Genomic DNA, 15,153 nt, shown 5'->3' with positions numbered 1-15,153 from the left:
GAGAATCACCCCGTGTTCCTGATAATAAGACGACGGTTCGAGTTGACCTGACTTAGATCAACTGAGCCCTGGAGATGACAACGCAATCATGTCAGGTCAAACGCTCCACGTCACCGGTGAGGTGAAGTTGTTGTATGAACATGGATAGATTCGGCCAATAGGATTTTTCATGTTATTATATAATGTTTACACATTTAAAGCGTACACAGGCTTTCGAACGGAGCTGGAGTTCGAAAGCACGAGACGTCTCTGTGCTAATGCAGTGCTCTTGATCAGGGCCTTGAACGCCTAGCAACTGGTTTCTGACACGGAGACAAGAGGCACGGCAGTGCCTGCAGAGGATCTACCCCGGCTCCCGTACTAAAGGCCCATGCGTTACACCACCAGGTGTGAGTGTGATCAACCATTGAAAGGCGTTTCAAACGCAGCCCTGCCCTGTTACACACAGTGACCTCAGATGAGGGAGACTCCACCCAGATGTATGCTGGATAGTCTATGAGCCTTCCCAGAGGAATGCAGAAAGTAGGCTTATCTATCCATCATCCATCGAGATGGCCTCTCCCGCTTGTGATGGTACCAAGTCACAGGGCAGGTCTGATTTCGAACAGGCACGTAATGGTGGCTCACCCTCACACCTGGTAGTATAATAGGGGCCCTTTCACTCTACAGCTAAACCCAGCTCATTGCTAAGAGAGTCATTAAATAGGATTAGAGCCTTGGTATCAGAGGGCTGAGGAAATGAGAAGGGATCGCTCTGTTGGCGTCGGCCGTCCGTCGAGAGGAAGGCGACGGCTTCATTCATTCCGCTCCCCTGAGATGGGCTCTCCAAACACGGAAAGCGCCCGGATTGATCCGGAGCGGATCGTTAGGGCTCAGGGTCCACTCGTGTAAATGAGGAGACAGCCCGAGGACCCGCCCTTCATTAACCGGCCGGGTCAATGCTGATTAGGTTTGTGCCAGACACCATCAGCCAGGGCCTAACCAATCCCCCCACCCCCCACCCCCCCCCCACTTTGCCGGGGACATCCAATGTCCACAACGGTCTGGAACAGTGGTTCCCCTCGGCCCATGGAGCAGACGGAGCCCGGCGGGGTCGCCAGCCATGACTCACAGCCTAGGAACATCTGGTATGAACCGCTTTGTTGAAGAGCTCGCGACGGCGAGGCTCCCGTTATTCAGGGGTTTGAAGAGTTTGTCGATGAATGGTGTATCGATGACAAAGAAAACACGAGACTGAATGAATATTTCACATAGTGAGGTTTAGACATTTCTTTCTCTCTCTCTTTCTTCCACAGACTCTAGCTTCTTTGTGTTGTAGTTCTAAGTCACACATATTTACGAGAAGTCTGTGTGAAGGTTGCTGGAGGAGAGGTTGCTGGAGGTCTCTCTCTCGCAGTCACGCTGTTACACTTGTTTCAGCCACTATAACTACGGTGCTGGAAACGTCTGGGCTGCGTGGCCGTAATGGGAGAGACTGGTTTATGAAGGGACACAGAAATGAGTACTGCCCTGAAATATAACTTGCAGATTCAAACACGGACACATCGAGGGATAACATGTAATCAATCGTCACCTCATTAAAGTCGATTCCTTATGCTGTGCTTTAAGTCAGGGATGTACAGGGAGGGACAGCGATCTACACGTGGCCCTGTCTAATGCGCTGTCGACAACAACAACAACAACAACAACAGGGCTGCTGTCCCTGGTTCTGCTGGTGTCGGGTACTCACGGTATTCAATGCCCAGGATGATGTCTCGAAAGTATAGCCTTGACTGCTCCTCGGAGAAAGGGGTTTCGGTTGGCACTTCCATCACTGGACTACACGTCCCAGCAGGCAACAGGTCAGATAGAAGGACAGAGAAAAATAAATGAAAAATAAAATAAGAGCAGTAGTGTTCGTTAACAGAACTATTCATACATTTCAAACGCAATCTGAACCATGATTGGAAAAAGTCCTACCCTCCATGTCAAATCATGAGCAATCGGACAAAACACGTCGACTTTATTTTATTCCCTTTTTTCTTATGTAGCGATATGAATTAATTTGTGTGGGTACCACAGGTAGGCATTAAGTTTAGTTCTGTAATATCACCCGTAAATATATTAAACATAATTTTATGTATATAAAAGAAAGGAACCCATTCATAACTAAAATAAAAAGGGACATGCAACGGACAAAATGTAACATTTGAATTATATCTATTTGTTGGCATGCTGTAATGTCACACCAATAATGTCCATGATGGGTGCTAATGGTTCATATGCTGGCATAATCCTAAAACCTGGCGTCACATTGAGCTGAAAGGAGAATGCTCCATTCCCTCACTATAGAGAAAAAGAAAGGGAAAGCCACTGAATTACAGTTTTCAGGGTTTTTTGTTTCGTTCTTACGTTTGCCCCCTGCAGGTGTAATGGATATGCAAAGAATAAAGTTGTCTCAGAATAATAAAATGCTTTGTGGTGCTGGGGTTCAGCGGGGAACAGCTTTTAATTGCACTCACTCAATATTAATCTTTCAAGCCCGCCAGACAATGGGAGATTATTGGTGTATTATTGAGGCAGGTGCAGCAGGCCGTACCCACGGGGAAATGGGACTTGGCATTCGCTCTGAGCTGCCTCAGTCCTCAGATGAAAATAAGCTTTTCAGTGTGTTCACGTGCGTGTCCGTGCCTGCACATGTGTGCGTGTCAAAGCGTGCGCGTGCATGTGTAATTCGTTTTAAACAGTAATGTGACATTATCCTCACTTCTCTTCTGGCATTAATAAAGTGCTTATTTGACCTAATCTATACCTTTGATCTATTCAGAGCCTCTCTCTCTCTCTCTCTCTCTCTCTCTCTCTCTCTCTCTCTCTCTCTCTCTCTCTCTCTCTCTCTCTCTCTCTCTCTCTCTCTCTCTCTCTCTCTCTCTCTCTCTCTCTCTCTCTCTCTCTCTCTCTCTCTCTCTCTCTCTCTCTCTCTCTCTCTCTCTCTCTCTCTCTCTCTCTCTCTCATATATGGAGTGAGCAAACCTAAAACACCCATTTTAATTAAATATCTCCGAGGCGGTGTTTGACAGCCAACAGCTGGTTGGGCTGATTGTGGGGTTAGATGTTACGAGGAGAACATGACACATAGTGGATTATAAAAAAAAAAACCTGTTGGAAATATCAGTTAGCTCTGTTGGATAGTAACATGGAGCTGCATGGATGGGTAAATGGATTGGTGGTGGATGAGGATGCATGCATGAATAAATGCATGAATGTATGATTGAATGGTGGATGTGTCGATTGCGGACTGGATGGATTAGGCGGTTCCCAAACTGGGGGTCGCGGAGCACCGTCAGGGGGGTCGCGGAGAGATGGGCCAGTTTGCATATAAAAAAAAAAATATATATATATATATATATATATATATACGAATAATTATATGAAACATTATATTAAAATACTGGCGTCAGAATAGGCTTTTAATGCACAGCCACTTTGCAGAGAGAAATCCACCTTTGAAAAGAACCCCCTGTAACCCCACCCTTTGATTCTATATTTGTCGGTTTGTCCCGCCATCGAACGTCAGTCTGATAATCGGCCCGCATTGATTAATTCAGTGATTCAGTTTTCCTCAGCGACGACCATAATTCTATCTCGTTGATTTCACGATGGAGAAATTTCTCGCACTCGGTCAAAAAAGAAAGGCTGCTGCTGCTGCTGCGACGACGCCACCACCCGGCATATCATCGAGGACACCGACCCTAGCCAAGACAAGGAGGTTTGACGATGCTTTCGTGGGACTGGGGTTTACCAGTGTGATGGTGGGAGCTGAGGAGCGGCCGCAGTGCCTTCTCTGCCTGAAGGTGCTAGCGGTTGAAAGTTTAAAACCGAACAAACTAAAGCGCCACTTGGAGACAACACACCCCGAACATAAAAACAAGCAGATTGATTTTTTTAGAGAACACCTTTTAAAAGTTCGGGCACAGCGTAGGTCTTTCACGAAATTAGCATCTACAACTGCCAATGCACAGCTCGCCTCGTATAAAATTAGCTACCTGTTAGCACAGGCAAAGAAGCCTCACACAGATGGCGAGGAGGTGATCCTGCCCGCCGTGATTGAAATAGTTAGAACCATGGGAGATGAGGCAACAGTGAACAAATTAGGCCTGAAATCAATTCCTCTGTCAAACAACACCGTCGGCAGGCGTATACACGACATGGCTGAGGACATTGAAGAACAGCTGACTGACCGAGTTCGTGCTAGCACTTGGTTTGCGCTGCAGGTAGACAAAGCTACTGACAGCAACAAGGACTGTTTATTGATCACGTACATACGTTTCATCGATTCGGGGGACATGAGAGAGGATCTTCTCTTCTGCAAAGAGCTGAAAACAAGAGCCACTGCTAACGAACTTTTCCGAATGATTGACACTTACATACGAGGGGCAAATTTGAAATGGGAGTGTTGTGTTGGAGTGTGCACAGATGGGGCTCAGGCTATGGCTGGGAAGCGCAGTGGACTGCAAGCGCTCATCAAAGGTGCGTCCCCCAACGTACAATGGACTCACTGTATGATTCACCGCGAAGCGCTTGCATCAAAACAGCTGAGTCCAGACCTGAATGCTGTCATGACCGACGTAATTGCGACGGTCAATTACATCAAGACGCGCCCGGTGAAAGCCAGGCTTTTCGCAGCGCTGTGCGGAGAGATGGGCTCCAAGCACACGGCCGTCCTGTTCCACAGTGATGCGCGATGGCTTTCGCGTGGGAAAGTGTTAAGCCGGGTGTTTGAGTTGAGAGAGGAGATTCGCGTTTTTTTCGAGGAGGAGGGCCATGCCCTTGCGACTAGATACAATGACGAACACTTTCTGTTGGCACTTGCATATCTTAGCGATGTTTTTCAGAAATTGAACGAGTTGAATCTCCAGATGCAAGGACCCAGCACCCACATCCCTCAACTTGCTGCTAAAATGCAGTCCTTTTCGAAGAAACTGGAACTGTGGGGGCAGAGACTGGAGGAGGGACACACAGACTCGTTTCAGAACTTACATGCCTTTCTGGAAACTACAGGATGTCAGAACTCCATTTTGACATGCGTTCAGTCCCACATCTCTGCCCTCCAACTGCATTTTCAAAAATACTTCCCAACAACCGATGCAGTGGCACACTACGAATGGCTAACAGACCCCTTCAGTGGAAGGACACCTGCTCACCTCAGTGTCGCTGAACAGGAGCAGTTCATTGACGTCACTTCAGACATAGGATTAAAACAGCAGTTTAGGGCCAAGTCACTGCCTGCCTTTTGGGTTGGAGTGGAGAAAGACTATCCGTTGCTGGGTGGAAAGGCTGTGTCCATACTTCTCCCTTTTGCCACTTCTTACCTTTGCGAGGTAGGCTTTTCTGCAGTGGCCTCCATCAAGAACAAATACAGGTCAAGGTTGGACATTGAAAGTGAACTGAGAGTGGCAATCTCAAAGCTGTCACCAAGATTTCAAAAACTTTGTGCAGAAAGGCAAGCACACCCAAGTCACTGAAAAAAACAACTTTTCGGGGTGGGGATTGGGTTAGTATTGTTATATTGTTACTGACCAATTGTTGATGCTTTACTATTAATGGTTTTGGGGTGGGCCAGGGAGGAGGTATTGATTTTTTTTTTATTGATTTTTTTAATATACCGGTATATACATATATTGCTACAAGGTGAAAAATATTATATGTTCTGGGATGGGTTGTGGGGGTACTGTTTATCATTGACTGTCATGAATATTTTTTTTATTGTTTTATAATAAAACTTAAGCCAAAAGGCTATATTTGCATATTTACATGGCTGTCTCTGAAGATTTATATTACATAGTAATAATAACATTATTAAAAATAACAATAATAATAATGGTGATGATTACTACTGCATAATAATAATGATAATAATAATAATAATAATAATAATAATGATTTTGAACATTATTATTATGCACTAAGTTGGGGGGGGGGGGGGGGGGGGGGTGCTGTCACGCGGGGCGGGGGGTCGCGAAAACAGTCTCAAGTCCAAAAGGGGGTCCCCTGAAAAAAAGTTTGGGAACCACTGGATTAGGGGATGAATGGATGAGCAACGGAAGGACGATTGATTGGGAGGAGGAATGATCGACGGATTGACAAAGATATGTATGTTGGTTAGTTGGATGGAGGGATGAATGGATGGATGATTGGTTGATTGGTTGGATGGATGAGGGATGGATTGATGAGAGGATGTATGTATATATGTATGAATGCATGATTGAATGTATGGGGGTTGGTTAGGGTGATTGGAGCCAGGTTAAATGACAGCACAGGGAGAGCAACCAGAGAGAGAGAGAGAGAGAGAGAGGAAGAGCCACAGGGCTACAGTATTGACTCATTAAGAAAGGGAACAGGTTCTCTACTCACCCCTTGCGCATCAGCTCAAATACTGAGGGAGAAGGGAGCAGAAGAGAAGCACAGTGAGCACGCCGCACCAATTTATCCAATTGAGGTTGACCGCCCGGCCCAACGTCTCAGCAGAACCATAACACAGATGCCTCACCGGCGAGAGGCCAGGTTCAATACAATGAGTCACATTAAGCGTAGGTGGAGTCAGAGGACGGTGACCTGGCAGCACTAATGGAGGAAGTGCATCATGCATTAGACCTCTCAGAGGTGATCCATATTAGAGAGAGAGAGAGAGAGAGACAGACAGAGACAGAGACAGAGACAGAGAGAGAGAGAGAGAGAGAGAGAGAGAGAGAGAGAGAGAGAGAGAGACACACACAGAGACAGAGACAGAGAGAGAGAGAGAACTACAGAGAAGGAAAGAACGGTGGACTTACCCATGTGAAGGTTGTCTTCAGCAGGATCATCCAACACCTACAGGGGTGACAGTAAAACCCATTAAAATAAAGCACAGATCACTATCTCAAAGTACAACACGATTATATAATGTTTTCCAGCAGTTGCTGTTGCGCCAATCCAATTCATACGTCTACTATGAACGGATTCTGTGGACACATCGATTTCTTTGGCAGAAGGTATTTATATCACGGATGTATCCCAATGTCAACGGTATCTGCTGACTGATCCCCCCCCCTCCATCAATTGCATCCCATTAAGCTAGTCAATAGTACGACGGAATACAACCCTCACGGCTTCCGCTGGGACGCCTCCGTCTGAAACGTGTGTAAATTTAGGATTCCTCCGAATGGGAAGCATCAGGTGAACTCCTCCCCAAGTGAGGCTGTGTGCCGTATGTGTATTGTGACCGTTTGACTTGAGCTAGAATGCTAATGTCTCACTCCATTTGCTCAAGATGGACGACACCATAATGAAGCTGCCCAGGGCGGAGTTTGCATCCAAAAACAAAAACATGACAAACGATGCAATTACTAAGGGGGGGGGGGGGGTTATCAAATAGCAACCACACATTTCCTGTCTGGTGCCCATGCAGACAAACACTTCCATTCTGTCGGGTGCGATCTATGACTGAACTGGACTCCGCTGATAAATACAACACAGAGGCGTGAGAGGAATATATTTTGTATTGGCCCCGGGGGGGGGGGGGGTTATCTCAATAAAAACAGTGTGGTGGTGGCGGTGTTGTTGTTCCATGTCCTCTGCTCTTCAGCAACACACAAAGCACAAGGCAGCGGTCCATCAGGAGCTTGTTATAGCGACAGAGTGTCGACGCTCGCTTCCGAGTCGCAGCCCAGCTCAGGGATCTCGCCACGGCCCACGGGGGAGGCGGACGGGGCCGAAAGAGGGAGAGGAAGTCCTTGTTGTGGGACCGGCTTTTGTTCGAGGAAGCCGGCGGGGACTAGCGCTGTGAAGGAATAGCAGCAGTTTGTCTGCTGAAGAGTAAATACAGCGCGTTGATCGCACACCTGCCGCTGAGCTGCTTTCCCCCCCCCCCCCCCCCGAAAGCCTCAGAGCTTTTCTTTTTTCAGATTGATTTGTGGACATTTTTTGTGAGTAAACGCGTTTGTTTGATCGTTGTCCAAACTATTGTCGCTAATCGCCGTCGTATCCCTCGCTGTGCTCTCTGTGATGAGCTACAAAGAGATCATCACTGAGCCAACAGCCAAAATAAACTAAAACAAGAATGAATGACATTCATAATCAGCATCCAGTACATATGAAGGGCCGTGATATGGAGAGAAGTAGATTGGCTCTGTCCAGCCTTCCGTGACAAATCAGCAAATCATGTTCAATCTTTCCCCCACTCTGCGTGGGCTATCAACCGTTTGCTGCCCAGAAGAAAAAAAAAAAACACACCATAAATTGCTATTGCTAATTAGATTGGCTGGACTGCAGTCTCACTGGACTCACTAGCAATAATGAATGCAATCCAACCATTAGAACAGTGTAACTAAGCCGAGAGAGAGGGATAGAGAGAGAGGTAGAGAGAGAAAGAGTTTGAGGGAGGGAGAGAGAGAGAGAGAGATAGAGAGACAGAGACAGAGACAGAGAGACAGAGAAAGAGATGGAGGGAGAGACAAAGACAGAGTCCCTCTATTTTATCTGGGGAGGGAGAGAAAGAGAGAGATTGAGAGAGGGAGGATGGAGTTGCCCACGTTCCTTCAGCGAGCAGGTTGGTGACCAAATACGACAAATAGAGCTCTGCCAGTAATGGCTGTGTGTGCGCGTGCCTGCACGTGATGGTGCTCATCCATCTTCCATCGGAAAGAGCCCGGGGGGGTAAGAGGGCTAATGTGGCCCAACCTAACTGAAGAAGTCTTCACGGCGCTTACATTTTAATGTCCTCACCATTCAGAGGCTTTCCTCACTGGCTGTTTCTCCTCACAAGCCCCCTTCATCCACCCTCTCAGGACCCCCCGCTGGCTCCGCCATGAGGGTCAAGCCCGGGATCTCTCTCTCTCTCTCCCTCTCTCCCCCTCTCTCTCCCTCCCCCCCACTGTCTCTCTGCATCAGACATCAACTCTACCCTAACAGTGGGTCCCTGTGGACACAGACAAAGGCGGTCCAGCGTGGATGTCCTACAGCTAGGGTTGGCGTGCTCTTCTGCAGAGTGCAGGCTCTGGCCCTTGTAAGCCCGCGAGCGAAACCCTCTCTGACGCCCAGTGGAAGATATACTTTCAGTGGAACTTTTAAATGGGTCCCAGCGTGACAGACCGTGACTTTGCGCTAGTCAGTCGCTTTTTAATGAAAGTGACTCCAGAGTGACTCGCCATGAGTCAGAATGCCAAATGAAGCAAGCCCATTACTTTGATAGTTGAGTCTCTGTTATTGTGAGACATGGCTAGACAGTTTTCTGAAGTGGCGCCAGGGCTCCAGTGAAAATGGAGTCCCATGGCCATCAGCCAATCACGTAAACTCACCGTTGTGTGCTCCACAGGGCGCGCATACAAATTAAATTCAACATTCAATTTGGCAACGTCAGAAAACAAGTAATGCCCCAAGACTGACGCTATTGTTGAGTTGACAGCGGCACACGCCAGTTCATTTAAGCTTGGCGATTGCTTTGTTTGGAAAAAGCCATCGGATGGACTTAACATCCTGTCTTTGTCGTTTGTAACACGTAACTGATCCGAAGTCACACTTCTGTTTGCTATTTTTCAGAAACTTGAGCCCTGAAAGCAGGCCCGGAAGGCTCATTAAACGATGCTGCGGTGCCGAGCTGTGACGTCTAACGACTCAACACAACACCGGTAATGGCCACACTATATACCATCGCTATAGTAGCGCTCTAGCTATACTAGCACGATGACTAGAGCAATAGGGGGCCCACCTCCACCAGCTTCACTATGTTGAGGTGGTCCAGCTTCTTCAGGATGGCGATCTCCTGATACACTCTCTCCAGGGGGCCCAGGATCTTGGGCTGTTGGCCCAGGGCGGCTTTGGGTCCCCTTGGAGGTGGACGACCTGCCGGACACGTGCACGAACACACACACACAAACACGCACACAAACACGCACAAGCGCACACACACAAACACGCACAAGCGCACACACACACAAACACACGCATATACACATGTGTGCACACACACACATACAAACACACACGTAATTACATTTCTAAGATAGATGAAATACCAAAATATTTAAACTGTTCAAAGTTGAAGGCACAGAGTCAAACGCAATAGAATAACAACAGAATAAAACATTAACAGAATAGAAAAGTATATAATAGAATAAACATACGTGGAAAACCACATTGTTTAATCAGCCTCTTCTTGGATACCATCTTCATGGCCTGGAAGAGAGGGAGAGAAGGAGAGAGAGAGAGCAAGAGTGAGACAATTTTAAAGTGAGAGAGCAAGTGAGACTTGACAATTCAGACTTGTAGAAGCTGACAAGACACATTGTTTAACCCCACTGATAAATAACCATGGGATAATGCTTCCACCAAACTCCCATTAAAACCTCGGGCGGTGGGGTTATTTGAAGAAACACAACCAATAATTAGGGGCCAGTATCATCCTCTTCCATAGCAAGATGAACTCATTGGAAAACAGTCAGACAAACTCCAGACAAACCTTTGAATGAGCTATGACTCACTGAGAACAGTATTCAACAAACAGCTGTGGTTCATGAGTGTTTGTTAGGTAAGGAGTGTTTGTAATATCCATGTCAATGGACTGAGGCAAAAGATCTAAATTAAAAAAACACTTTTGAGTTGCCATGCACAACAGAGGATGGGAGTACATTTGTAAAGTACTCCTACTACTCAATAGTAGTACAATAGCAGTCAATAGTACATGCAACTGAAGCTATCCAATTTCACTGATATGATCTGAAAGACCCGGTTTGAAATGAATGAATGTTTATAGAAACCAGAAGCGCTATTCAGCTCAATAGAGCAAGGGCACTCAATGAAGATGGAAGCTCAACAGTGTGACTGGATTCTAACCGCGGCCTGTGTGCCTGCACAAGGCTGTATCTGAAACTCTAATTAAGACGTTACTACCATCGAACCAGTAAGAAACTTCCAAAATGCATTCTGTTTCAGTTTTAACAAACACTGTCTTCCCTACAGTTCAAATATTTGTATTGTCTTATTCCAATGCAAACTGATCAAATAAATGCTGCCAAGGTCACTGGTAAACTTTACTAATCCAAGCCATGGTTTCCTGTAAATAGATACTCCGTGAATGACATCGAATTAATGTAAGGTGTTAATGGTGACCCGTTAGTCTGGGCTAAGGCATGAGGAGGACATTTCGTTTCGTGAGAGGATAGGAAGAAATTAAGAAAAAAGAAGGATCTCAGAGTGTTTGCAGTTGAGTGAGTTTTTCCTACTGGATGAAGGCAAGTACCGGTAATACCAATCAGTGTGTGCCAGACAGCCAGAGGAATCGCGAAAGGCGGAAAATTATGTCTACACGCTGTCAGCGTTTACATTTTTTATTCTGACAGGCGTTATTATACAGCACGGGAGGACGGGCAAAGACTGTGTGACAGGTTGGAGCTGAGTCAGTCGGTCCAGATTAAAAAATTGAGCAGGACGTACCTCATCCTGAGTCTGCATGCACACTCTCCTCCATCAAAAAATGGCTGCCAGTACGTGGCATTACCGCAGCACCAAACCCTCACCGATCCAACACACCCAGAGTCCAACACCTTTTTTCGGAGGGGTGTCCTGTTGCCCTGCTGTTCCCATGGTTACCTGGCTATGTATGGCTCTGAGCGCTTATTGAGTAGGTGGCCTTAGCAGAAGGTAGCGCCACTCTCACTTACCCCCAAGGTGCGTGAAGTGTACGATATTACGAGGTGTATTCACCGGAGAATGTTTCCAGCTCAACTCGCCTCAAAGTGCAGAGTGCCACATAAGGACACCGAGTCATAGATTCTTTCCCACTCGCCCTCCTAAACCCCAGCCATGCCTTCCAGATTCATGGCCGCGAGCCAATCACAGGCTGCCGTGGTGTGTATATGTCTGTTTTGGTTGAGGAGGGCTAGCTCTTTGCGTACTGGCGTGGTTCCCCGGTGAATTACCTTGCGGCTGCTTGAAAGAGGACCGTTTTGCTTCGAATGAATAAACCGCATAGCCTCACATTTATGATGTTTATGTCTGTCCCCCTGAGCACCGGCCTTCTCTCCCTGACGACTCCTTTGGACCGGAATCAGTCATAAAGAAGGAGCCAGGAGATCTTTTTTGTTGTTGTTATGGTTTCCCCATCCCAAAACCAAATATGCTAATCCTTAAATGATACGCTCCGCCATGCTAAACGCGGTTAAATCAATCCAGCAGTAAAATTGACCTAAAAACGAGGCTAAGGACTACAAATACTAGTACAAATATAAGCCGATTAACAATGACGCATGACGTACCGCCCCACAACGCTGAATTATAAATCAAGTTAAGTATCTGTATATCCATTTATCACCGCAACAGGCTCACAGGAACCTGTTAGACGTCACCCAACTTAAACATTTGCAAGAGCAGGGATATACTGTAAACATTTCTGTGGCTCTAGTGACTAATCAAATCAAATCTTCCTAAATCCTCCCTTCTCTGAAAGGCGTCAAGAAAAAGTAAATACGAATGAGAAGGATTAAAGAGAATCAATTATTTAAAAAAAGATACACCTAAATGGTTTAATTATGATGAAAAAATAATAACATAATGAATGAACACTAAATAGTGAGATTTGTTTAGTCACATCACTTCTCTCTCGTTGACATGTACTATCTCTCGTGTGTGTGTGTGTACATTGACTAGCACAGTGGGTGAGGGTGTTGAGCCACTAATCAATACCGTGTGAATTCAACAGGCAGTGGCAGGAAATAGAATAACAAGCCATCCTCTCTTCCCAATGTGTACAACTTGGTTTGGTGAGGCTCTAACACTGCATGTGTAGAGTGCGCCTGTGTGTGTGTGTGTGTGTGTGTGTGTGTGTGTGTGTGTGTGTGTGTGTGTGTGTGTGTGTGTGTGTGTGTGTGTGTGTGTGTGTGTGTGTGTGTGTGTGTGTGTGTGTGTGTGTGTGTGTGTCTCACACCATTCAAACTGCCACATACAACGGTTTAGAAAGGGACTCAGAGAGCGGTGCCATTGAGGGTTTAAGTCGACAAATGGCTCCATTAAAGCACTCCATAAATATAATGGAATCTGAACAAAGATGGATTGAGTGTTACTGAGTGTCAGCCAAGCTGGCTCCTTAGTCCACCTGGGTGTTGAAGTCCTAGGACTGTGTAGTGCTTGTATAGTCTGTTATATATCTAACGGTTCAAGGTGTTAAACAAATTGCCAGACTGTCGCGTTGCACCACTAATGCTTCTACATGTTTGTGTGTGTCTACATGTGCGTGAAGTTAACGTGTTGCATAACTCAATACTGCTATGGGTTTAATGAATGTAGTTCTGAGCTGCTTCCCTCCACATTCCAACGACGTTGACAGCCCAGGGGGTCTCAGCTGACCCCTCTGACCCCCAGATCACTAATGAACACATGACTGTATTGAGGCGCAGTGGACACTGGCTTACACTACAGACGGCTCAGATGATGAGAGCAAAGCGAGGATTCTGTTCATAAAGATCCCACAGGGAGGAGGGTGAACTGTGCGTGCTCTCTCACAGCTGGACATCAACTTATCCACTTAAGATACACACTCAGATCTCTGTTTCCGCACACATTCGCCAATTTTCTTCCGGCAGAATATGTTGAGAGGCGTTGTTAATTACTCAATCAACTTACATAATATTTGTCGTCTTCTTCGTTGTAGGCGAGTTTCACCACACCGTAGGAACCCTGCAAGTACAAAGAGATTCCTGGTTACATGATGAACAGCATATTGGCATTTTAGCTGCTGGCATGACCCTCCAAACTTTGACGTTTACCTTCAAAGGCAAGTAAAACAGTTTGCATACCGTTAGTAGTCTAACTCTAAAAGGACAAGCCATTCAAGTGAATTGATATGCTAATCAAAGGTTTGATAAGACCATCAAGTCCACCATCAACCAAACTTGATTATTTTGCATCAAATCTTTAATTTACTTCATAGTTACATAATTTTAAATAAAGTTGTGTTATCTTGAATACATTCCATACAAAATAGAGCTCTTTCAGAGAGCGTAAAAGCAGGGAAGAGACGGGGCATTGTTTCACAGTACAGTTTGTTCTGCTATACTCCTATGGAGCACTTGACTACCACTGCTAAAAAAGAAACAAAATCTATAGCTACTCTTTTGAAACTCGCAACTGCTGTGCAGAAAGAGCAGTTTCACAGATCTGTGTTGAGTTGATCCAATATTGATCGTATGCTTCGGTTGTTTTCAGCCTCAGCAGTGAGTCACTTTGGATAAAAGCCCCTGCCAAATAGCTGAATGCAAATGAGCAGATTTGCAGTTCTGTTTTCAGAAGTCAGTCCTGTAAGTTTTCCTTGTCTGCTTCAGGCAGAGGAAAATACATTTGGGACAACCCAAGTGAGTCGCAAAAGCATCGGAAAATGGTTACGATGTGAAGACAATTTCACCTGACCTCCGATTGCCTCCAGGGATCACGATGTGCTGATGAGGTCACACAGAACCGACATATCTCCTCAAGTCATTTAAAACCACTTGCTTTTGTCATTACCGCTCCATACAAAGTGCCGGCGGCAGCACTTTGCACAGGGTTAAATCAATCCGTGGCGCTCTCACCTTTCCGATCTCACTCTGGAGCTTGTACTGGTTCAGCTGGATACAGTCCTGCAAGGGGGGAACACAGAGGTGGACAGGTTGGCACCGTGGACCAAAGAAGACCACCGTGGATCCAGCATGAGAAGGAACCCTTTCCACCCTGCCGACAGAACCAGGGCCATGGCGCCCTCTACTCCTGCAACGTCTCCCCGAGCCACAGCACCACATCGACCAGGGAGACGGAAATACACTCTGGTAAAAGGAACAAAATGTTCCATATGTGTGGGTTCTCTGTGTATGTGATGAAAACATATGTGTTTGTGTGTGTGATGTGTGTGTGTGTGTGTGTGCGCGCGCATGCTGCGGGTCATTTCAGAGATGCTGCCAGCGATGCAGTGGGTAGATTTCTGTTTGCAGTCTTCAAATCCATTTGTGTGCTTCTGTTTAATTGACTGATTTGCAGCTCCATGGCAACCGCAGCGCTAGATCAGAGAGTATGGAACACAGCAGTGGGACATAGCAAGAGAAGGAGAGAGCCAGACAGAGGGAGATACAGACAGAGAGAGACAGACAGAGAGAGAGACAGACAGACAGACAGACA

At 46.3% G+C, this 15,153-nt stretch overlaps 1 protein-coding gene across 3 annotated transcripts in view; it reads right to left on the bottom strand.

The window, feature by feature from the left end:
- Positions 1-15,153, bottom strand: part of camkk1a (calcium/calmodulin-dependent protein kinase kinase 1, alpha a) — a 52,393-nt gene that overhangs the window by 12,636 nt on the left and 24,604 nt on the right. For all 3 annotated transcript variants that reach the window (XM_060057343.1, XM_060057345.1, XM_060057344.1), the window contains exons 3-9: positions 14,574-14,621; positions 13,630-13,683; positions 10,137-10,188; positions 9,722-9,855; positions 6,810-6,846; positions 6,391-6,412; positions 1,730-1,818 (exon numbers count right to left, since the gene is read on the bottom strand). In XM_060057343.1, coding sequence (XP_059913326.1) covers positions 1,730-1,818; positions 6,391-6,412; positions 6,810-6,846; positions 9,722-9,855; positions 10,137-10,188; positions 13,630-13,683; positions 14,574-14,621 — 436 coding nt within the window. The remainder of the gene's footprint in view (positions 1-1,729; positions 1,819-6,390; positions 6,413-6,809; positions 6,847-9,721; positions 9,856-10,136; positions 10,189-13,629; positions 13,684-14,573; positions 14,622-15,153) is intronic.

The sequence above is a fragment of the Gadus macrocephalus genome, chromosome 7, assembly GCF_031168955.1.
Source record: "Gadus macrocephalus chromosome 7, ASM3116895v1".
Lineage (NCBI taxonomy): Eukaryota > Metazoa > Chordata > Actinopteri > Gadiformes > Gadidae > Gadus > Gadus macrocephalus.
The sequence above is the reverse complement of the archived record's forward strand: the minus strand, read 5'-3'. Positions and strand labels throughout refer to the sequence as shown.